The sequence below is a fragment of the Mytilus galloprovincialis genome, chromosome 6, assembly GCF_965363235.1.
Source record: "Mytilus galloprovincialis chromosome 6, xbMytGall1.hap1.1, whole genome shotgun sequence".
NCBI lineage: Eukaryota > Metazoa > Mollusca > Bivalvia > Mytilida > Mytilidae > Mytilus > Mytilus galloprovincialis.
In genome coordinates, this window is record NC_134843.1 from 91,455,259 (window position 1) to 91,481,700 (window position 26,442).

The 26,442-nt window shown below is 33.6% G+C and overlaps 2 protein-coding genes across 2 annotated transcripts in view; one reads left to right on the plus strand and one right to left on the minus strand.

Moving 5' to 3' along the window:
• LOC143080697 (uncharacterized) lies at positions 1-11,885 on the plus strand. Its single transcript, XM_076256688.1, has 4 exons — positions 1-647; positions 1,257-1,551; positions 3,567-3,635; positions 6,615-11,885. Exons 2-4 carry the CDS (start codon positions 1,281-1,283, stop codon positions 11,459-11,461), a joined length of 5,187 nt encoding a protein of 1,728 aa, XP_076112803.1. The 5' UTR covers positions 1-647; positions 1,257-1,280; the 3' UTR covers positions 11,462-11,885.
• The window catches only part of LOC143080699 (sodium-coupled monocarboxylate transporter 1-like), a 26,607-nt gene continuing 12,050 nt past the window's right edge, over positions 11,886-26,442 (minus strand). The window contains exons 5-13 of the mRNA XM_076256689.1: positions 26,231-26,385; positions 25,629-25,769; positions 23,179-23,305; positions 22,669-22,757; positions 18,148-18,433; positions 16,391-16,590; positions 14,381-14,481; positions 13,552-13,649; positions 11,886-12,121 (exon numbers count right to left, since the gene is read on the minus strand). Of these exons, the coding sequence (XP_076112804.1) occupies positions 12,053-12,121; positions 13,552-13,649; positions 14,381-14,481; positions 16,391-16,590; positions 18,148-18,433; positions 22,669-22,757; positions 23,179-23,305; positions 25,629-25,769; positions 26,231-26,385 (1,266 nt within the window). The 3' untranslated portion in view covers positions 11,886-12,052. The remainder of the gene's footprint in view (positions 12,122-13,551; positions 13,650-14,380; positions 14,482-16,390; positions 16,591-18,147; positions 18,434-22,668; positions 22,758-23,178; positions 23,306-25,628; positions 25,770-26,230; positions 26,386-26,442) is intronic.

A 26,442-nucleotide genomic window follows, 5' to 3' on the forward strand; every position in this document is an offset into this window, starting at 1 on the left:
TCTATTATCATAAATACTGTGACTATTAAACAATAGTATTACAAACAATAAAAAAAAATGTAAAAGAATAAAAATAGATAGCTAACTGCGCAGATTGATAACTATTGTATTCGGTTAAAGGTCCCGTCTCAAGGTAAACATTGTAATGATTTAATCGAGGGGAAATATAAAATACACAATTAGTCTACTATTAAGAGGGAAGTGAGTGTTTGTTCTTAAAGTCAAGTGTTTAAATTGATGTACACAGTAGTGTCAACATATGTAAACAGTGTGTTATCATATTCATTACAGGTCTACTTAATGTATTAACTTTAACTTTTGGATTTTTGTTTAAGTTTGTTTTAATCTTAGTATAAACAAATTGTGTTTTCGAAATTTAGTGATGAAGTAAATGTTTTTAATTAACAAATAGAAGTTCCTGTGTATGTTCTTGCGCAAATGCTGGAATATCAACGTATATTTTCGTGTCCTGCTTCACCAAGTTTGTAGACTTTAGACGCTATCGTGTTTTCACCTCCACACCGAAGAGAGTTCAAGTGCTACCATTTGTCAAGAATTGTATTCTGAATGAGCGTGACTTTATTGAAACGATAGATGGCACAATATTGTTAGGACAAATGTTGTCTTAATCTGCCAAGGGTGGAGAGGTGAGTGGATCGTAACCCTGGGCTAGCGAAGATGTATTCTTAGTAGTATTTAAAGAACTTTTTTTATCGTTTCACCTTCTGATCGTATTTTGCATCAATTTATGATTTTTGATTCCCCCACTTTGTATCATCGTTCTCTTGTTGGTCTCGAACTATGGGGAAAGGAACCAGAAAAGAGGTTATAAAAAAGTAATATTATTGACTGTTAAGTACGATCTCTTAGGTAATTTCAATTTAATGAATTGCAGCAGAAAAAAAAAAGTTTTCTGATTCCAATTACATTATTAATAGTTTAAGCTACATATATATGATTGTGACGAGTACAAAAGAAAAAAAAAACACAATATAAACACATTCTTATCATGTTTATTAAAATAATCTCAGATGTAGTTCTATCTGTAACTCGGTGCACGAAACTACCAATAACAATATGGATTTAGCAATGTCTATACATATTGAAACAGGACACTACAATATATTTCTTAAATATAATAAATTTAGAAATGATTGCTATTCTATTTTTGTCTTTAACAATTTACAACCAAATTTCAAATAGCAAAGTTACACCGTAACACAATGATACATTAATTAATTTCATTTAAATGACAGGTAGAAAACAATCAGCTTGTTGAAATGGAAGACGACAAAAAGTCCAAGCATTCTTCAGACGAAGGAGGTGAAAACGATGAGGGTATCTTCTCCAACGAAGATGGAGCAATATCAATTACGAAGGAAAAACCACGTGCCAACTCTAAACCATGTGTAGAAAATATTCAAATAACTGGCAGGTTAAATTGTAGGGTGTCCACTGAAACATTGCATTTAGATACTGAGAGATCACCAATTAATATATCAAGAGTGAACAGCATGGAAATGTTTATGACTTCACCGACGAGCAACGATGGTAATACTTCACTTTATCTTTGATTTTGTACCAAAAATTAACTGAATCAGAAAATATTATAATAACTTCTTGGGAAAAAAATAGTTAGTATTATATATGTACTAGTTTACATGTTGTGATGTGTCTATCATCATATTTTGTTTATGTCTGTCTGTCTGTCTGTCTGTTTGCTTGTCGTCCGGCTTATCATTTTGCTACAGGTTTTTCTTCATTCTTGAAGATATTGATTTGATATTGGGTGTATTGTTTTTATCATGATCTGTTACAGATCAAGTTCGAATTTTGTTCCGGTCTGACGATTTTGAGCAGAGTTATATATGGTCCTTAAACGATCATTTGACCGAAAAAAAATCAATTCGATTCACGGAAGCAATTTTACATAAAAACATTTTCCTTTTCATAAAATGTACTGCATGGGCATATAAAATCTGCTTACAGACAATTTTAGCGTTACTACTGATTGCAGTTGCGCTATTAGAAAAAAAAATACTGCGGTTACAATTTAAAGCATTACTTACTGTTCTAGCAGCAACTGTAGATCTATATTTTCGAACTTTGAAATCCTTGCTTATTCGATACTATAAGGAGCTGCACTTGCGTACAAATCACTCAGTTTCAGGCAAGATGTCAATTTGGTGTAATAAAAATAAGACTAGTGCGGGTGGGGTTCGAACACACGCGGACATACGTCCATTGGAACTTAAGTCCAACGCCTTAACCACTCGGCCACCTCACTGTTACGAATGGGGATCTTAAATGATTAAATACATCTATAGCTTCTTATCACAATGTTCGCATTTCATTTGTAAGTCGCAGTTGTGTAGATCAAATACCGCAAATGAAAAATAATCAAATAGACAGCCTTTTCATCCAAAATCTTGCGCAATTCAACTTATTTCATGCTGAAACATTCAATTAAGTTAAACTTCTTGTTTTGCCAACCTGAGTACCGTTACTGTAAGAATTTCCATAATTGTACATAAAGAGCGAACAAAAAATAGTTTATTATCCCAGGTGATAATCAGATTTCACCATTTGTCTGTCAAGCTTGAAGATTATGATTTGACATTTGTAAAACAGTTTACACCATGACACGTTAAAGATTAAGTTTGAATTTTGTTTCAGTTCAATGAATTTTTAACCGGTATGGGACTACGTATTGTCATACAATACTCACAGAATGGTTGTCATCTATAAGATTACATTTTTGAACAGTTTGACTGCCGTTGAATGTAAAAACTGTGCAACTATCATCGTCTAATACATGTAATAATCGTCGTCGTACTCACTGATCTTCTCTGAAACTATTGAACCCATTTCTAATCTTGGAGTGTGTGATTCCCGGCGTATTTCCTATCATTATTTCCTTGATAGAGAGTTGCCTTTGAACTCAGAGTTCTAATGGTGAAGTTGAAGTTATACCTTCGTAAATTTTATGGACGACATCACGAGTTGGTTGACCGTTATGGAATATCCGTTACACAGATGATTTTGGATATGTTCTTTATGTTTCCTTTTTACCTAATTAGACTATTTACCGAGTTTGCCATGTGATAATAGACTTTCCGAATTGATTTTACTTTTTGTAATACCATGAACAACTCGACAGATGCCACATATTGAGCAGGATCACATCTTCTTAATTTAAGAATGTATTTCGTTACGTATATGTAAAGGCATTTTCCCCAAATCCATATGTTTGATTAACTGAGGGTTCACAACATATGTTCAAAGTTTTATTAGAGAATCAATATTCTTTATTCATGTTATTACAACTTCTAACTTTTTCATACAAATGACCACGTTTTCTCATGTTGCCATACATTTACAAGTTGATGTAGAATGTGTTTGTAATAATACTCCAAACTATTATTGAAACTAACAAAACATGTCAACAACATCCGAAATGCTTAGTAAATTTCATACACATTTGCAAGAAATAAAATCACTTTTTAGTAAAGCTTCAGTTGATGAGCAAATTCAAAGATTTTGTAATATGTCGTTGTTTGTTTTAGGGGTATCTATTGGAAAAGCTGATTGTGTACAAATAAACCTCAACCCTGAAGCAGGAAGAGGCGAAAGAAGTAAGTGACCTTAAAAGCATAATTCAATATTTCACAGGTAGCAACAGTATGCCAGTTTGATCGTGTGCCAGTTTGAACTTTGAGAGTCTGAGCGTTGTGTTCTGTGTTGAAGGCAATACTGTAATTTTCCAATAAAAATATTATCGACATATTGTACACGTTCTTACAGTTTAATATTTTCTACTACTCGAAAAAGATAGGCAATAACGTTACATATCACTGCAGCAATTTTCATTTGCTCATGTCCTTTTATCTATAAAAAGCACACGGCTTTAGTTATACTACCGAGCAACTATCATTATATCTTGTACGCGTAAAATAGTGTTACTAACTATATTTCATTTTATTTCATATTTTCAACACAATAAAGAAAACATATTGTATCAAAACAAGATTTAATTCTTTTTGTTTTGTTTGATACTGATTTAATCAGCTGCAATATAAGCTCGTCCTAGCCGGGTCGCTTGGTATTCTACCTAAAAATCAGTACCAAAATCAAAAATGCAATTATTCGATATGTCACACCTTAAAGCCTCGGTCACACCTTACCGGATAGCACGAACGGACGCCTAACGAATGAAAATAAAAGTTGTCCGTTGACAAAATTGTTATCCGTTGTGAGTCCGTTGATGTGCTGACCAAATAAAACGGACGTGTAACGAATGCATAACGGACACACACCGGAAATGCAACGTATGAGAACGGAAACGTACCGGACAGAACGGATGTTGAACGTACATCCAACGGACGAGTACCGCATAAAACGGATAAACAAAGATATACGGAAAAATTACAGGCGACAATAATAATACATGTAAATCGCATAAATATTCAAAATGTTTCTGTGTAACTGGTTTTGATTTGTTCTTCAAAATGACGCCAAATGGCAGTGTCTGTCCTGAATAAGAGCTGATTGATTGTGAAGACGTGCACTTACTCTAAGATCGATTATGAATAATAAGAATTCATGAACCTTAAGAAATCTTATTTGCATTTCTGACGCGAAATTTTCAATTGACATTGATCCGTTTCAGATCCGTTCATCATCCGTTTTATCCTTTATACGTCCGGTAGAAGTCCGTTTTGTATACGTTCAACATCCGTTTTATCCGTTAGAAGTCCGTTGGTGAATTTATCTGCCAGACCTCCAACGGATGTATAACGGACACGTAACGGATATAATACAAAACGGACGCCTACCGTACGTTCAACGGACATTTCATCCGTTGGACGTCCGTTAAAAGTTTTGAACATGCTCACAATTTTCCACCGGACAGAACGGTTTCCACCGGACAGAACAGACGTGAACGGATAAAACTTACGCTTAACGGACATGCAACGGATATGGACGGACGTACAACGGATAAGAACGGACGTCTAACGAACATGAACGGATTAAAAAAAAAGTTATCCGTTAGGCATCCGTTCGAGCTATCCGTTAAGGTGTGATCGAGCCTTAACGGATAGCTCGAACGGATGCCTAACGGATAACTTTTTTTCAATCCCTTCATGTCCGTTAGACGTCCGTCCATATCCGTTGCATGTCCGTTAAGCGTACGTTTTATCCGATCACGTCCGTTCTTTCCGGTGGAAAATTTTGAGCATGTTATAAACTTTGAACGGACGTCCAACGGATGAAATGTCCGTTGAACGTCCGGTAGGCGTCCGTTTTGTATGGTACTCGTCCGTTTCGTTTCCGTTTTGTATCCGTTACGCGTCCGTTATACATCCGTTGGAGGTCTGGCAGATAAATTCACCAACGGACTTCTAACGGACGTCTAACGGATAAAACGGATGTTGAACGGATGTGAAACGGACTTCTACCGTACGTATAACGGATAAAACGGATGATGAACGGATCTGAAACGGATAAATGTCAATTGAAAATTTCGCGTCAGAAATGCCAATTAGATTTCTAAAGGTTCATGAATTCTTATTATTCATAATCGATCTTAGAGTAAGGGCACGTCTTCACAATCAATCAGCTCTTATTCAGGACAGACACTGCCATTTGGCGGCATTTTGAAGAACAAACCAAAACCAGTTACACAGAAACATTTTGAAAATTTATGTGATTTACATGTATTATTATTGTCGCCTTTAATTTTTCGTATATTTTTGTTTATCCGTTTTATCCGGTAGACTTCCGTTCGGTGTCCGTTTTATGCGGTACTCGTCCGTTGGATGTACGTTCGACATCCGTTCTGTCCGGTACCTTTCCGTTTCTCATACTTTGCATTTCCGGTGTGTGTCCGTTATGAATTCGTTACACGTCCGTTTTATTTGGTCAGCACATCAACGAACTCACAACGGATAACAATTTTGTCAACGGACAACTTTTATTTTCATCTGTTAGGCGTCCGTTCGTGCTATCCGGTAAGGTGTGACCGAGGCTTAATAGAGTTTTTTTGCTTTTTAATTAAGTGTGGTGTATATTATCATTTTTTTAATGAAAAAAATATCTTTGCAATTGCACTGTTATATTTATATCAATTAACTTATTTTGTGAGCTTTTTAATTTTCTGAAAGTAAGCTTGTTAAGGAATTATATCATGTAAACAAAACTGACATTTATTTCAAAATAAGACATTTTGTACTTTTACTGCCTTAAAAAGAATGAATTTGTATTTTGCAATAGTGAGATTTGTAAAATGGATATCAGTCCGGGACAAAACTCACTGAGATATATGTGTTTCAAAAAGTTCAAACAAAGCCTAAAATAATTGAAACCGTTACTTGAAATTTTAAATCAAACTGATTCTTTGTTGATATTATTTTTGTTTGGTTGCCGTCTGCTTCATGTAAGTCTCACGCATAATATTCAGACCACAGCAAGTAATTAATATTATAAGTAAGGGACTACATGCCACATGTCCAGGTTGCTAAAAGTTTATTTATCTCCTTGCATAAAATCTGAGAAGAATACAAAGCGTCCAGTTGCTTTGTTAAAATTCTATTACATGCTTTATCTATTTTTAGATGACTGGTCATCAAACATTTATCAAGCAATCAATAAACCGATGCATGAAATGTTTGTTAAAACACAGCATTATAATGAGGCAAGAGAAAAGTTAGAGACCCATAGAATAGTTGTTATATCTGGATCTATAGGAACAGGAAAATCGTTTCTAGCACGAAAACTTATCTCTGAAAAAATTGAAGAAGGATATCAATTAAAGTCTGTCGAATCACTGTTCAAATGGCGAACTTACGGAAAACAGATCGTCTTACTAGATGATGTATTTTCAAAACCATGTACTTTCAGTAGAAAGTCTTTAGAATTGAAATCTTTATTGAAAACGATACAATTATACCTTGAACCAGATGACGAGACAGGCAAAACGGTTCTCCTTATCATTACAATTCGACCTGATGTTCTGGTAGTGTTGAAAGAAGATAAAAGTCTGGATATATTACAAAATGTGGAATATCAAGTAGATCTGACGCAACCAATTCCATTTGCCGAAAAATTAGAAATTCTTAGAACACACGAGAAAAAATATTCCAAATCTGAAAAGATCACTGACGACTGTGCTAATGATATTTGCAAGGTTAAATGTCCTTGTTTTCCTATTTGCGTAAAACTATTCTTCCAACAAGATGACTTGTTTCAAAAGGGAAGCCGCTTTTTCGAAAATCCGGTCCGAATTATACAATCAGAGATTAGCCAAATGTATAAAGACGACCGTGAAGTATTTGCCTTTCTAATCATGTTAATATTGAACGACGGAGAAATAAATGATTCGTGTCTCGGAACTGATGCATGTATAGCACATATAGATCCATTGCTAGGGATTTTACGATGCAGAAACGATGAACTTGTCCAGATTATGAACGAATGTTTAGATAGAATTCCAGATCTTTATGTGACCAGGGGAAATAATAAAATCAAAATTCAACACGATTGCATATTTCAAGCAATATGTGTATCATTTTCAAAAATATTACCAATGCCTTGTTTGAAATATTTGCCATTTGAATTTATCACCGAACGGGTACGAGTCGAGACAGACCAACGTATAGACGAACATATAATCATTCCATCTAGGTTTTATGTTTCCTTAGCGGAAAGATTTTTGAACGAAATTGAGCTTGGGTGTATTCGACATGTTTGTGGGCATCAGGCTATGTTTTCCCCTGTTTTCCTAGCAATATTTTCTGATTGTCTTCAAAAGCTTCAGGAAACAGACAAAATGAAATATTTCCGAATTTTACAATCAACAGAACAAGAAAAAGACCATGGTTGTCTATGGAATGGTTGCCTGCTATACTGGGCTACTGCAGTAGACAATAACAAGTTGTGTTCAAAATTGCTTCTGAAAAATTTCTATCAAACAGTGAAAGAAGTGGATTCGTTATTTGTGAAAGTACAAGCATCAGCAACGTTTGTGCTTGCATCATTGTTTAGGTACAAACAAATACTGTTACAACGTTTGCAAGACTTAGGAGGGGATATAAATAGCTCGGTACATGAGGAAAGAAAAATGCAAACTTACGGCTGTGACTACTGTATAACACAAGATACACATGGTATGACTGTTCTTCAAGCCTCAATATTTGGCGAGCTAACCGTAAATAAGGACACTGTTCGGTATCTTCTAGAAAACAAGGCTCATTTTCGTGAAGATATCACTGTGTATAGAACACTAAGTAAAGCAGTTCAAATAGAGGATGAGACACTAGTAAGACTCTTTCTCGCTTATCAAGCCGATGTCAACTCGATAGATTTAAATGGCAACTCTGCACTATTTTATGCTGTGAAAACAGATAATCTTGCCATTGCGCAAATACTTCTAGCTAACAAATATCAGAAAAACAACTCATACCATTTAATGAATCATGTTAAAAGCGTGCAAATGGCTAGCTTGCTTTTGGAAAGCCATGATATAAACACTCCTGACATAAGTGGGAAGATTCCACTGCATTATGCATTTAATGAAGAATTAGTAAATTTCTTTTTTAGAAATGGATCACCAGTTGACAAAAAAGACAGCGCTGGGAGATCGCCTCTGTTTTATTCAAAAACAGGAGCGATAGCGCTTGCATTAATTTCTCATAACGCAAACATTACATTACTTGACTCAGAAGGCAAAAATGTTGCCCATTTTTTACAAGATACATGTGTACTTTCCGCCATTATGAATAAAATGAATGAGGAAGGGAAAAATGAAGTTTTGAATAGCACAGATAAGGACGGACGTACACCAATCTTCTATTGTTCAAATGAGAATAATCAAAATAAATTGGAATTTCTTTTGAAACACGGAGCATTAGTAAACAAAAAATGTGAGAAGTATAATCTACGTAATTCTTTGGGTAATGATTTTTGTATCGAAACAATTGAAGATCAAGGCTTAGGACAACTAATCTACACGGAATCGTTTCCTTGTCATGATTCAACTGGAGAAAATATTCGTTTATTACCAAAGGCAAGTGTCCGTCAAATATATACTCAGAACTGGATTGCTTTTTCGACAAAGATTCTCTTTTTACCCCGTCATTCTTTTGCAGTCACACCAGAAAGTTATCCAGAAGAGTCTGACGTATGTGCTCAGATTTCGGATGATCGACATAGTGAACTGACGGTATGCTCCTCAAATATCGAAACAGGAAATAAACAAGCACATCCAACGGAAAAATCAGAGGAGACAAACATTCACACTAAAGGAGACTGCACAGTGGCAATGAATCTTATAGCATCTGGTAAATTCGATATCCAAATTCTCACTACTCTGAATTCGTATGGAGTGGACTGGATGGAAGTTGATGATCACGGGAATAATGTTCTTCACTACCTTCTTTTACCTCAAAATGAGGGAAACCGAACAAATGTTATATTGGTTATGGAGGGAATAATTTCTAAAGTAAGCAAAGTGCACTTACGGAAATTTATAAACGGTAAAGATGACAACAATAACACACCTCTTCATCTCGCCTGCTTGTGTCGACTTACGAACAAGTTGGGAAAGAAGGAGAGAATAGGAGTAATCAAATTACTTTTACAGTTAGGTGCAGATGTAAATGATATTAATTCGTGGAATCAGACACCTTTGAATTGTTTACTCAATTGTAGATGTAGGTCGTTTGAATTAGCATCGATACTTATAAAAGGAATGTCTAAAATAAGTATAAACATTCCATGCCAAGGTGGTTGGTCGCCATTACAAACATTATTATCAATTCAAGATTGTGATAAATATTTTTTGGAAGATGCCAAACGAATTCTAGAGTCACTACTCGAGGCAGGGGCAAATTTAGAAGAAACGCTTTCAAATCCAAAATGTTTATCGAAGTATATCAATCCTTTTTTATTCGAATTTCTTCTTCAGAAATATTCATGTCGCATATCTGACGAAATACAAGAGAAAATGGTCACTATTTTAGATCAAGCTGAATCTATACCAAACACATGGACAATTTTGGCTATTATTTCGAAAGTTAAGGTTCTAAGCGTTGATACATTTATCAGTAAATTAGCTACAATGCAAGCAAATGACAAGTTTATAAAGCATACAATACTGAAGCTATGCTCTCAAGATCTCAGCAACGCTCTGGTCAACAAGGTTGTACAATGGCTGTTTCAAAGTGATAAGAATCTTGATTACCAAGATGTAAATGGAAACACATACTTAATAAACGCAGTAAGATATTATTTGAATGACTTTAAAGGACTGTTAGAAATTATGACATTTTTACTACAGAAGGGTGCAAATCCAAATATAAAAAACAGCAAAAACGAAACTGTCGTTTACCATCTCATTTTGTCTAATGGTTTTGACGAAAACGTCAAAAAAGGACTTGAATTGCTTTCGAATTACGGAACCAATATAGATTGCGGTCAACCTTTTATATGGGCAGCGAAATCACACAAACTGCGTACGAAAGTCATTCAAATTTTACCGGGTAGTGTAAGTCCTGATGATGAGGACGAAATAGGTAACGCATTCCATCATTTAGTAAAGTCATACTCACACGGGATAGATGTAGGTTTAACCTCAATCAAAGAATTTTATGCCAAAGGTGTAGAAATTAATAGCAAGAATAAAGATGGCGAGACCCCACTGCATATGGCTGTTCGCTTGAATGTCCGAAAAGATATTGTTTTACAGCTGCTCAGTCATAATGCTAACGTCAACAGAAAGAATAAGGAAGGGCAAACTCCGATGCATTACATATTGCTTTATTTAGATGTCAATGAAATATTTTTATTCAACGAATTTATACGTTATGGTGGGGATTTGTCATTAATCGACACCTTTGGCCGAAATTATTTACACTATGCAGTTTTAGCAATGAGACCTGACACACTGAAAATTTTGTCTATCATTCTACAGAGAAACATATGCGACATCAATGCAAAAAATTGTTTTGGAAAAAGCATCTTGCACACAGTTTGCAAAATAAACTGCCGATATCACTATATAAGTGAAGTTGCAACGAGTAGTTATCATCTTGAAGTTTCGGATAACGAGTGGTGTGCCGGATTAAGAATCCATGCCTTACGACTCTTAATCAATTTTAATGGCAACATTGACATTACTAATTCAAAAGGACGTAGCGTTATGCATATTCTAGTAATTCAGTACGATTATTTTATGAAACAAAAGAAAAGGGATAGTTTAAAACATTTGCATAGTATAATAGGAATGATTAAACTCCTTATATCACGAAAAATAAATCTTCAAATTAAGGACAAAAATGGAAAAACGGTGACGGACTATTTAAAGGAATTCTGCCTCACAGACCTTAGAAACTTTTTTGAAGGACACATTTCTTCCCATCAACTGAAAGAGATGGTGACATCAGAAGTATTGTATATTCGTTAAAGTGATTTCGTGACAATTTGAATATCATTTTCATCAACATTGATGTAAAACGCTTTAAACAAGAATGCACATGCAGTATGCATAGAGTATGATTATATTCCTCAATTGTGAGAATATTTATATAAAGAATTGACCGAAATGTAGAAATGTAGGTTTATTTTTGCATTGAGCGCTAAATCTGAGGTTTTTGCAATATTCGATAACCGAGCTTAAAATAACAAGAATCTCTACGGCAGAGTTCATATAAGTATGCTGTTTCCAGTCAAAAGAACAATTAACATAGTTGTAATTATACACGAGCTTTTTGTTTTCTATAAACGTTTATCTTAAACAACTCAAAATAAGATAAATATAATAGTGATAAATTCTTAAAAGATTTAAAAAAAAAAGTGAAATTATGTTAATAAACTATAACTTTGTTGCATATATTTAATGATTTCGAATATCCGATGCACTACGAAGATTTGATGTTTTCATCAAAACATCAAAATTATCTAAATACGTTAAATGCTGTCAACGGCAGAAGGTTTACCCAGTCTTCTTTATGGAAGTTCACATTCTATATAGTTAGGCAGCAGGTTCATAAGCTACTTATTCCGATTCAAACATTATCTTATTTTTTTTTGCATACTCCTTATGTTGTTTTGTCTTCTTCAAGCCCTGTATCAAATTAAGAAAAACATATAATAAATCTTTATATGGTTTAACTAACCTTACTTAAATAACTAGCATTTTTTAATTGTTAGTATGGTGTTCCATATTAAGTAATTATTAATATTATCATTTTGTTTCGATCGATTTTGACAACTTCCTCATAGGAGTGATTTTCCTTCAAAATCGATATGTTACTGTTTGTTTATAATAATGTTGATAGTTTTGGACTAAACAATATATATAATACACTATGCTTTATTTCAAAAACACTCCGTCACATTGACATGTAAAACTATATACATCTCTGAGAAAAAAGTGAATAACAAAAGAGACCAAGATAAACAAGATCTACAAATATGAAACATAACTCCTTACAGAAGATATTGGAAGATATCCAGTTTGTGTTTTTCATCACTATAGTACATAGAGAGAAACTATTAACAACAGAATGATCCTGGGAGCCTCTAGTTTCTTATTGTTTTTAAAGTCAATGTGATTATTTAAAAAGTTAATGTATATTTAATTTCTGATTATTTCTTTGTAACTGTTTTTAAATCCATATTGATATTGAAATTTTACAAGCCAAATTGTTTCTATAAATTGGGGTTCAGTGCACCGTGTCTAACATTTTGAAATACGGACAGTTCTGTCTTAAGCCTGATAAGCTTTCAATACATTGTTGTGTTATCATAGCGTTTCTGGATAAGCTCAATATCATGTATGTAATTATTGTTTTGGAAACTGCGATATGATAATGTGAGGAACAGTCACACAATCTACCCTAAAGTCGACTATTGACAAAGCCGTTATTGTCTTTTTCTGTGAGGTCTCCGTTTATAATATTTGTGTCTTTGGTCGAAACATTCAACTAAAATTAAATTTAAAGTGATGAAAAAGAGAAGAAACGTGATTAAAGATACCAGAGTGATATTTACTAATAATGTTATTGACAAACATCTGCAACAATTAAAGTGCTAAAATTAAAATGGACAAGCATGCTGCAGTACTTCATACTATTGCGTAGTATTGTATACCGTTTAATGCATAAATCAAATAAACTGACCGAAAATAGCAGGTTTACGCTAGACGTTTTTCGTCTTCAAAGTACGGCTGCAAATTCAAGTAAAAGCACAGATTGCTTTATCACTTTTTCATGCATTTCAGCTATTCCTAGATTGTTCGTTATTAGATTATAAAATTGTCAAAAGTAATTTTCGTAATCTCTCAGGCAAAATTTAACTGCAATAATTTAAGCTTCTGATTTATGTCTTTTTTTGTCATAGACCTATGGACTTTTAAATGTGTTTAGCATTCTTGAAAAGTGTATATCAAGAACAGGGCCTTTGACAAACAACATTTAAAGTGGGATTTTATATTTATTCGTAGTAAAGAAATTGTTTAACATAATACAAAAGTATTTTTTAACGTTGACTTACCTTAATGTTATCTTGTGTATGTATATTTGAAAGAGAGGCTATTGAATGGTACAAAGGTGAAAGTAATCTTTTATCCACAGGATTTTGTCTTGTACCGCCTGGAAATGTAGAAAGTATTTGGACTTATATTTGATGCACATTTTTTAATATTGTTTTGATTTTTTTTTCACTGATCATTTCTTGTTAATCAAACTATATATAATGGATTCCATCAGTGCTCAAATATTTTATCAATAAATATATTATTTCATTAAGTCAAATGCTAAATATTTATGACCATGTACTACAAATCGTAATTTATATTTCTGTAATTAAGATTTACTTTCAAGTTTTAATTCATTTTGCAATTGAAATAACATTATATTGAAAAGATTTAACAATGTCCGATGGATTTTTGTTCTTTATGTTCCCTATATTGGAATATAGCTCTTTAACTGTTTTTATGTATCATTGGCTTCACATCATTTGAATTTGAACGTTTCTGATGAACGTGAATTCAGATATATGCCTCAGACGCATGAAAGCTATAGCCATGACGTATTTATAAAATAAAGTTTGTTATGCGCTGCTGATATGTTGCTACGCAGAAAAGGAAATTTTACGATTTAGAAGATGAAATCATATCTTTTTTTTTTGTATTTCAAACCGACCCTCATTTAAATTTCTAGGTGTAAGTAGAGACTAGAGGCAGACTTCCCTGTTTCTGTTGCATTTTTGATCTCAAGTTCGATGGGATAGATGAGTAACAAAGTCATCAAATTTTGACTTATTTAGTGAGAGAACAATTGAACAATTCTTGGCTTTCATGAATGCCGATTGTAACGTTTACCTGTCACACAACTGACTAAAAGTCCTACAATGACTGCTATAATTACGGCGAGTGGACTATAGTATAGGTATGAAATGCTGTAAAATGTCTGCAGGTCGGACCTACAATATAAAAACACAATCACATTATTATAGTAGCCACATTTATGATATGAAGGTTGTTCTATGTTGTTAACCATAGATGATGAAATGGAAACTTCCATAACTGTATTGGATACCTAAACTGCATAAGTGTCCTTACAAACAACAGTATATTGCTGGGTCTTCCAAGTGCTCCACGGAACCTCTTTCTAAATTATTAACATCTATTTTATCAGCAATCAAAAACGGGCTTCAAAGTTATTGTGAAACTGCCTATTCTAGAGGTGGCGTGAATCAGATGTGGATACTTAAAAATTCCAAAGATCTTTTAGGGAACATACAATCTAACTCTCATCTTGTAATAGTATTAAAACATTTGACTTTTCTACGCGTTATACAAGTATCCCACATTCCGAACTAAAAGACACATTGAAAGAGTTGGTATTGCTTTGTTTCATAAAAAAGAATGGCCAACGAAGATATCAGTATCTTGACTTAGGAAGGGATAAATCCTACTTTGTAAAAGATCACTCTGATTCAAACAAAAAAATCTCTGAAACTTACATTATCAAGATGCTTGATTTCTTGATTGACCAGAGGCGGATTTAGGGGGGGGGGGCAGGGGGCCCGCCCCCCCCCTTTTGGGAAAACATTTGGTTGCTTATATAGGGAATCACTGAAGCGTGACTGGAGCGGGCCACATCTTAGGTCAGTCAGTGGGCCCCCACTTATGAAAATTTCTGGATCCGCCACTGTTGACATCATATTTGCTACATTCGGAGCACGTGTTTAATGGGCAGGAATTGTGCCCCTCTTCTTGCCGACTTGTTTCTTTATTATTATGAGGCTGATTACATACAGGAATTTCTTCGGAAGAAAGATAAGAAGTTAGCAATACCCTTAACTCTATTTTCCGCTATATAGATTATGTTCTTCTCTAAATAACTCAAAATTTGATGACTATGTCGAACGCATCTATCCCATTGGACTAGAGATAAAGGATATAACAGATACAGTTAAGTCGTATTCCCATGCTTGCATTACCTATTATGATTTTCTTGATAGAGGGTTGTTGCTCACAAGGAAGCTATTAAATCAATAGTTCCAAATGGTGAAGTTGAAATCATCTCTTCGTAAATTTTACGGACGCCATCACGAGTTTGTTGACCGTTATGGAATAACCGTTTCACAAATGATACCGGATATGTTCCTTACATCGTAACTACAATCCCCTTCCCTTTCATAAATGTGACCTACCGAATTAGACTTTTTACCGGATTTTTTATCTCATTAGCAACACGACGGATGCCACATGAGGAGCAGGATCTGCTTACCCTTCCGGAGCACTTGAGATCACCCCTTGTTTTTGGTGGGGTTCGTGTTGTTTATTCTTTAGTTTTCTATGTTGTTTCATTTGTACTATTGTTTGTCTGTTTGTCTTTTTCATTTTTAGCCATGGCGTTGTCAGTTTATTTTCGATCTATGAGTTTGAATGTCCCTCGTCCTTCTTTTGATATATGCATAGGCGCTTCAATCTTTATTTTGATAAAGGCCATAAAAGATGTGTTTGAAGTTATTTAAAACTAATATATATAGTTCAGTCTCGTTCAGTGCTTAGTTGATATATTTACATGCAGCCAGCTAAAGCCCGCTTCCAGGTGCGGAATTTGTCTCGCTTGGTTGAAGACCCATTGGTAACATTGGGCTGTTTTCTGCTCTTTGGTCGGGTTGTTGTTTCTTTGACCAATTTTCCATTTCCATTATCAACTTTATAACATTTTGTGATTTTTTGCTAGTTTAATGACGGCCTGGTTCATGGAAAACTTAACTAAATACGTGAATAGTTTTCATATTTTCACGTGAACATTATTCAAACGAAGTTTGTCCAAACAGATAGAAAAATAAATCAGAGCTATTAACTTATACGTACTTTTCTATAGTATTTCCAATGGATATATCTGATGTTAAGTTAAATATCATCGTAGTCGTGCTTAATAATGTGTTATTAAGTATTGTTGTGTTACCAGGCGATAAACATGACGTTGGTGCTGGGTCAGACATGTTAACAACACTTCCAATAGCTAACCAAGACGAAAATAATAAACTGCATAGCACCGCAACAGTTGCACCCTGGAAGTACGTATGAAAATTAAATCAGATCGATGGTCATTCGAGCTTAAAATGGACATTCTATAAGATTGTACATATCATTGTGTGTCATTGTCTCCACCTAGTAAGATCAAGATATATGAAAACTGATTTGGTATGGGAGTCTTCCGTCTTCTTGAATTGTGAAATAGCAGAACACAAAAATGTACAGATAACCCAATATTTCTTTTGATATTCTGAAATGATTTTATAAGAGCTATCTTCTCTAATTTTATTTCAAAATTTTATCATTTTCTCTACCTTCTATTCACATTATAATGAATTTTCTCTGTATAATACATACAAAATGTTTCATGTTTTCTTAACTTGTAGCTGAATCTTATACATTTGGTCGACGCTTCAAGAGTTTAACTTATTTAAAACTGTTTTTGACGCCTGACTGGTATAAACACATGTTTAATGAAATGCTCGCATGTCTCAAATCTTGTTTTATAAATTTTACAGGGTATTAAACTATGCATGCAGTCTTAGCTCTAAAAATTGCTGGATATTATACTTTTTTTTTGTTCCCGTGAGGGCAATGCGAAACAATTATTTAATTTATTGTCACTTTTAAAAAATTCTTAATTCTTTCTGTGTCAATTTGAAAAAAAAACAGTAAACCTCAAGAGAGAACCCCCCTCCTCTAAATAAAAAATACCAACTAAAAAAAACAACCAACACCAAAATAAATAAACACCAAAACATACAAGATACACAAACATATAATAGGAATTAAGGTGGCTCGGGCCTATTCGAAGTTTCTATCAGAAGTGCCGTATTTGTTGTTATTCTATTTTTTACAGAAAGTGAATCAAATTTGTCGAAACAAAATAGGGGTCACGGACTATTTAAGCTAAAAATTTATCTTTAAAACAGGTATGTAAAAGGTACTATTTTTCAATGAAATGATATGGAAAATAGAGGTGTTGACATATTTTTATCGGAGTATAAAAAAAAACGTTCTATAACACTTGGTCCAAAACTGTAATATAAAAAGCTGAAATATAGCTTCAAAGATTGAGCAAATAAAAAACATAGGTTACCGATAAGGGAAAAAAAGTTTGCCTTAAAACCCAAATTTTGGCGAAAAAAAAGGTGAAAATGGGTGAAATGTCATTTTGACCCTTTAACAAATACGGATAATAACGAAAATATTCTATAAGTCACATGACAACAATGATTTAACATTTCTAATCAATCAAAAAATATTTAAAAAATTATATCAAATTTACGACAAATACTTTTGTAATTCATGCGTGAAATTATGCGCAGTCGAATAGTCCCGAGCCGCCTTAATTGTTTTAAAGAAAAGTACAGTCATTTCACACAACAAGACATGTTAAATCAAATATTTTTTCAGTATCAAGTGACTTTCCGCGTGGTAAAACAAAAATCTTAGTTAAATACTAAAACTATTATTGAGGAAGAAACAAAAAAGATTAAACATAACAGTCGTTAGTAATCTTTATCCGAAGTAAATATGCCAATAAGTATTTCATTTTTTTTTTATCTACATATAAATTTACCAACACTTACCAAAGAATTTGTACACGGGAAGAAAAACCCCAATGTAAATAGTCCCAGTAATGGACCTCCAACCATACCAGAAATACTTAAACCAACTTGAACAATTAGACTTCCAAAATACTGGGCCAGGAATGCTAAACCAATTGTGAGCAGACCATAAAACAGCGCAGCTACTTTAGACAATGTGGTTGCAACAGCTTCGTCCATATCTCGTTGCTTTATGTATTTGTACAGCGGTTTCAAGATGTCGGTAATAAGAACTAGAGCTAATGCATTAACTCCTGACGATACTGTGCTACAAAGAAAGAACAACACAATTTCCATGTAAAAAAATCCAAAAAAAATCAGAAAAACATGAGCTCGTTTAAAACACGTATACACAACAATAAAAAATATATATTTATGTACAGCTCTATGTAAGAACCAGGTACAGTGCGATATATGAGGGTTTCAGATTTTTGCAATAAATTGCCTGTTAAAAAAATACAAAATAGTAAACCTCGAATAAATTAACACATACAATAGAGTAGACTGTGTAACATATGGTAGTATATAACGCACTGGTATATCCCCCTCATACACTATAAAATATAAGTAAATTTGCATGTTCCAATCTAAACCTACAACATTGGCTTCTCTTCTCGTGATATCCGTCTCGAAATTTAAAGTTTAAATATGTGGTGGTCTTGAACAAATCCCAAAAAATCAAATAAATATAAAGGTAAATACGATTTCAATATACTCAAAAAAAAATGTGTCGCTAATCTAATTTATGCTAGAAAAAGGAAGGTATAGAGCACATGTATATTCTACTAGATAATTGTAACAAAACAAAGACACATCTGCTATGCATCTTATTGTATTGTAGGTCTTGTAAAGTAGTTGTTTAAATGTTTTGTTAAAATAGAAATTTTCGGGTCCCTTGAAACTATCCCTAAAACATGATTGAACCTTAATTATACAATATATTGTCAAATCATTGCTCAGACGTTACGCACGTTATTGCGTCAATACCCTGTAATCAACCAGTCCACACTAATAAACAGCTTTTCTATAAAATCATAAAAGTTAAGTTATATAAAACTTATATCCATAGACTAGACAGGTAAATACTATTCCGAAAAAAGTACAAATTGTTTTATCATATTTTACTTTAGTCTAAAATAAGGACAACATATTGACAAAACGTCAAAAATATGCGTGTCAGACGTAACAGACTATACACATAATCACTTTAGCAGGGGTGTTTGTGTTCTTCAAAAAAGTGTTATATCCACGAAAATTCGAATGAATGATATGCTTCATATATAAAGTATAACAATATTACTGGATATGCGTTTCTAAAACGACCAACGCTATTTTTTGGCAAAAACAAGAAGTGTTCATTTTGGTCAGATTTTGGAAGATGTTAAGTTATCAAAATTTATAGGTTTTAAAATATAAGATTATATGATATTTCGTTTGTGTAAAATCGGCTCACATATGTGCATACATAGACCATATCAAAATCGAATTTTTGGAGCACTCACACTACTTATAAAAATGCAACGGCTTTTGGCAAATGTCTTGCAAAATGTCCAATGTCGGATTTAGCCGTTTTTAACAAATAAATTGTCATTTGCGACGTTATTTATTGAAAATTTAGATTAGTTGCATGCTCAATAGTCCTTTTCCGTAATTGTGCTTTAAATTTACAAAACAGCTACATACTTTTTAATAACTTGCGTAGTCAAAACGACTTCGTTTTCAAAGAAATGAAATGTCTTGCAAGTTTGTCCACTTGACGATTTTCGTACGTTTTCAACGTTGTCAATTCGGGGTACGCTATTTATGGTGGATCATCTGTATATAGTTCCTCAGATAGAATTTTCTTGATAGTCAGATACTATCAACAAGACCACAAAGTATCATAAAAAAAATCCGATGACTGGGTTTGTTCTTTTAGATGAGGTTCTTAAGTTGTGAAAAAGTTTTGTATCACAAGAGGATAACAAATCATATTTATCAAATTTTCAAATTTGGGAAGCGTAAACTGACTGCGATTTTTTTTTATTTCTCTGCAATAAGATTCATGTGTATAGAATTGAAAGTGAAAATAAAATTGGGCCTAAAGCGTGGCTACATACCTCTCCACATCAACAAAGCTTGTAAACATATGAGATGAATTATAATTAACCTTTTTTTCTGACAATCGTTTCATTTCATAATCTAATTGTACCGCTATTAAAGAAAGTATAGTGAATTTTACAATCAAGACCCGTTTAACTTGTTATTCTCGACAAACTTTTTATATTAGAGCAAAATATATATCCTCCTCCTTTTCGGATCTAAATGGGAAAACATTGCACTTTACGTTTTATGTAAATTGATCTCTGGTAGAGAGTTGTCTCATTGGCACTCATCATACCGTATATATCTTCTCATTTCATAAAGACTAGAACACACCCGCGAAATCGCGGGCATATACAGCTTGTAGACTGTTGTAGGACGATTTTTTGTAAAAGATATTATGTATGGAGAATTTCATAAAAGATATCAAAAGCCCTCTCCCTTTTTCCAAAGTCCGATATTTGTTTCCTTTCTGTTAAATTCAATTATTTTCGTGTGTCTGGCCTCAGACCACAATTATTCTTCTCCTTTGCTACAATGCTTCTTTTTATAAAAGTCAAATCAAATTAACAATTTGCACCGTTTCAGAAATAAATGTAACTGCTTATATATAGACCATTATTAGTCTAATAAAATATGCTTCTAGGACAATCCATCAGTGTTTTCTTTTTCTTTTGAGAGCCTTATTAACATGCCAATGGTAGGATATGAATCATGTATAAATGACTAAGCTAGGCTAATTTGAGGGGTGGTCGGACGGGTCCTAATCCCGAAATCCCGGGCTTAAAACCATGAAATCCCGAGTTGCAGAATTTAAAGAAATGCATATCCCGAAATCCCGAAATCGAAAAATATATTCCCGGATCCCGTAAGGATCAATCCCCAAATCCCGAGCTTAAAAACACCCGATCCCGACGCCCCGAAAAAGGTCCTGCCTACTTCTAATCTCTACCTTACTTTCATTTTTGCCAAATCACTATTTTCCCTTTCAACAATAAATTGTTATGTCCCATTTATGGGCATTATGTTTTCTAGTCTGTACATCCGTTCGTTCGTTCGTTCGTCCGTACGTGTCTGTCCCGCTTCAGGTTAAAGTTTTTGGTCGAGGTAGTTTTAGATGAAGTTGAGCATGTTTAACCTATTTTAGTATACATGCAAGTGGTATGACCCCTTTTAAATAGTAAAAATTCCAAGAAAACAGTAGACAGAATCAGGGCCGACTTTCTATACTAACATACTAACATACTAACATAGAAAGTCCCTGACAGAATACAGACAGTCTCTATATATTAAAGTAGTATAATCGTAGTTTACATGTAGATAAACACGAAAAATATTTGTCTTCTCTAAGGAGGTATAATAGTTGTGGTTCTTGCGATCAAAACACCATGATATGAAACTCGAAAAATAATTGTCCTCTCTAAGGAGATATAATAGTTGTAATTCTTGCGATCTAAACACCATGATATTTAGAACGCTCTGAATGGCTTATTTTTTTCCATTTTTGTTATCCATCATAAGATTGGTTGTACTTGTGTCAAATGTTTTACTTATTTTAATATATATACAACTGGTATGACCCCTTAAATAGTAAACATTTCAAAGAAAACAGTAGACAGAATACAGAGAGTCTCTTATATCTTAAATTAGTATAATCGTAGTTTACATGTAGATAAACGCGAAAAATAATTGTCCTCTATAAGGAGGTATAATAGTTGTGGTTCTTGCGATCTAAACACCATGATATGGAGAACGCTCTGGTTGGCTTATTTATTTTTCATTTTTGTTATCTATCATACGATAGGTTGTATTTGTGCATCTTTAAAACCGGAAGTCTTATCTATGACTAAAAGTCAGTCCGATGACGGAATCATATCCGGACTCCTTTTTTGTCTTTTTTCTCCCAAAGTAACTCAATCTGAATAATCATGAGAATGGATGACAAATGCGACTATGCATGTTACCTATAGGACACAGAGGCATGATGATTGATTTATTGTGGAAGGAAGAGAAGCGACACCCAAAATGAGGTCTTCTCGTTTAATAGTATAGATATGCATTACCCAAATACGATATATTTTGTTGTTTGTTGCTTACGTTACCTTCATTGGGAAATATTCAATGCATATTCAGTACAACAAAACATTATAAGAAGTATCCATATTGATATGCAAAACAAAAATTGCAAGCGAAATACAAAACTTATCCAAAATTATCGGTAATCGCCGTAAAATGTAAAAGTTTGACGTTATCATTTGAGACGCAATATCGTGCTTAACGTCTCAAGTAATGGACCTCTGGTAGTACATTATTATGTTTAGTAGGGTCTTACTGTTTTCTTTCTAGTTTTTTTATGTCGTTATACTTCTATGTTAGTCATGATTTATCTTGGCTTGTATGTAAATCAGAAAGTTTCCATACCTTAGAGACGCACTGAATATGCAAGAAACAAACAATCCTGGTAGCCCATAAATCTTCCCTAAAACGTCCATGACGAGATATGGTAAAAGCTGTAAAAATGTCATGATATTAAACAAACAAAAGTTATTTAATTTTTTATATAAACGGAATTGTTTTTTGGCATCACGATTATATTTGTTTCATCAACAAATAATTGTGTGTGTCAAGGGGGAAGAAACCCATAACGGATTATATGTGTTAATAAAAATACAAACAAAAGCTTTGTAAAAAATAGTGCAAATATTCCGATTGTTCTCTTAACATATATCCCTTAAGAATCAACTCGCGATTATTTTTTTTTCAGGTGAAATTACAATTAACCCAATGATATATCTTTTTACTGAGTATTTGTACGACCAGTTTGCACTATTTGGCGACCTTTGTTTTAAAACTTGCTTCATGTCAGTAAAATATCTGTTTGAAATAAAAAATAAAACAAAATGAAAATGTCAGATAAGTAGTGACCGTTACCTGATCGCTCTTATCAATTATACACGGTACAGGATTTTGGTCTCCATACTTTGCAAAGAGAACTAGACCGATATAAACCAACGCAGTGATCATCATTATACTTGTAGGTAGCTGGATATACAATGCCCTGAAATACAATCGATGAAAAGCAGTTATTACATTGTATAATCAATATTCTCCAGTCCCGTTACATTGTGCTTCGAAATAACCCACATGGTTTTATTAAATGACATTGTATATGTCAATGGAAAAAACTTATTCTGAAAGTAGTATTCTACAGTAACTGTATGAATGGTCATGGTATCAATTTTGAGATATGAAAATTTCCAAACACGGCGCAAAGATTACAAAGATATGCCAAATGAAAATAGTTATTTTCGATGTGAACTGGCACAACTCTAAATTTCCAAAAGGTTGTGACAGTTTAGATGTTATAACTGCATTGAGGGCAGTCCTCAAACAAAAAAAATCAAAAATGTCCTACCCTATCCAAGTTTGTATAATATTTCAAATTTGACAACGGTAGGGCAATTGCAACAAAAACTACATATTTCAGCCTCCCAAACGAATAGCAGTCTAATAATGATTAGAAAAATAAGTTTGATCTAATGAGGTAAAATAATTGAACGTGGCTACGTACTTATACACCCATCCCGAATTAATGAAGCCCTGTAATTTAAACTGGTATTTTAAAAAAGAATTTCGAACTGTAAAGCCAGTACTAAAGCCGGAGTTACTGGAAACAAGTGATGACAGGAAAATAAGGGGCTCATTCTATGTTTTTTCATTTCAGCCCTCTGGGGAAACTGTCCGTAACTCTAACATACAATCCAGCCTTTACTAACCTTTCACGTTTGATCCATGCCAATTGGCAAACTATTGCCAAGCACCCTAAATTATCCAAGATCTTTCCCAATCCTCCTGTCTTAGCTTTTCGGAGACCAGCAAGTCTCAAAGACTTATTTGTTAGAGCTGACGTCTCCTCAAATAAAAGCTGTTCAATTGCAGGATGGTGCAAGTCATGTGGTAACAGACGTTGTCTGACTTGTCAACAAATACTAAATACTCAAACATTTACTTGCCACTCGACTGGGTCTGTGTACACTATATTTTGCAAAAACTTGCAAAACCCAGAATGTTGTATACCTCCTTCAGTGTCGATGTGGCATGCAGTATGTTGGCGAGACAGAGCAGCCATTCAACAAACGCATGAATGGTCATCGAAGTGACTACACTTGCAAGCCCGACCTACCCGTAAGTCGTCATTTGAGATCACCTGGGCACACATAAGCTGATCTCATAAACCTTACCATCACAATCATAGACCACAACGAGGGTTGGTCGAAGGTCGACAGAGTCGCTCGGGAAAGATTTTGGATAAGAAAGTTACGGACAGTTTCCCAAGAGGGCATAAATGAAAAAACATAGAATGAGTCCCTCATTTTCCTGTCATCACTTGTTTCCAGTAACTCCGGCTTTAGTAATGGCTTTACAGTTCGAAATTCTTTTTTAAAATACCAGTTTAAATTACAGGGCTTCATTCATTCGGGATGGATGTATAAGTACGTAGCCACGTTCAATAATTTAACTCATTAGATCAAACTTATTTTTCTTATCATTTTTAGACTGCCATTCGTTTGGGAGGCTTAAATATGTAGTTTCTGTTGCAATCGCCCTACCGTTGTCAAATTTGAAATATCATACAAACTTGGATCGGTTAGGACATTTTTGATTTTTTTGTTTGAGGACTGCCCTCAATGCAGTTATAACATCTAAACTGTTACAACCTTTTGGAAATTTAGAGTTGTGCCAGTTCACGTCGAAAATAACTATTTTCATTTGGCATATCTTTGTAATCTTTGCGCCGTGTTTGGAAATTTTAAAATTGTATCAGCGTCTGTGGTGTTCGCTTAAATTGTATAAATTTCGAGATTTAGAAAAAGTTTCTCAGTTTGAATATTTTGACATGATTCATTTGACATCGTGCTATTATTGAAGAAGGATATCTGTTATCCGAAATATCTAATATTTGTTCATTTTAAAGTTATTTAATGGTGATGTTGTACCTTTTTTGACTTGTTATATATTATATTTTGTAGTGTACAGTATCATATTAAATGATCCATCGCCCTGTAAGATTGATCGTTGACTATTTATTCAGTCATTATATATATATATATATATATATTTAAAAAAAAAACACGTAATAAACTTCCATTTTAGATCACAACCCATCTTATCTAAATATCGGTCAGTGGACTAACACAAGGTAAATGTACACACAAAAAAAAAATCGAATTCTTTAAAATGTGAAGAACGATATCTTACCGTCTTGCAGTGACCTATCATTCAGGTAGAGTAATTTCAATACGAAATAGAACAGTTGAGATGGACAAATAAATTTTTACAAATAAGATATTCAAACGTTTATATTAATATATAAAACTTACGACTGCGCTCCTTTGACATTCTTCATGCTTATGAATCTCTGTACCATTGATTGACTTCCAATATACCCAGACAATGTTAACATAAATCCACCAATAAACAATGTCCAAAATGTGTGTCTCTCAATTGGACTTGGATTAAAACTGAAAAACATTGATATATGAAAGACTTTCTATTTTAATATTTTAGAAGACATTGAGTAATTTGCTGAGATTGGGTTTGTTTCGTGGTTTTAGTTAAATAATTTGTATTCTATAATTATTTTTATTTGTTAATCTAATATTGATTTCATATGATTTGTTATCTCAATAACGTCAGTATTTCGCAATTTTTCCTTTCGGGGCTTTTTCTAGCTGACTATATGGTGTGGTTTTGTCATTTTTGAAGGACGTACCATGACCTTTATAATTGCTATTATTTTCTTTAATTTGAACTCTGGTAGATATTTTTCTCGTTGACAATTATACCACATCTCTTTTTCATATATATTGATTTGCCCATAAACATTTAAAACAAAATAGTTCAGATCTACAAAAAGTTTATATGTGAACCTTTATAGAATATATTTTAGTAATTAAGGTATCAAGTGTAAGCATATACTAACTTGTTAAATTGTAATTTACCACCGTCATCAGCTTTCTCAAAGACATAGGATATTCCCCCAACATCAATAGTGGACTTTATTATTAGTACTAACAAAGCTATCCATATGATTATCATTTGGAAAGCATCAGTCCACATCACTGCTTTTAATCCTCCCTAAAAAAATCATTCGTTGATAATCATTTTAAGTTGCGAAGGATTAAATAGGAATTT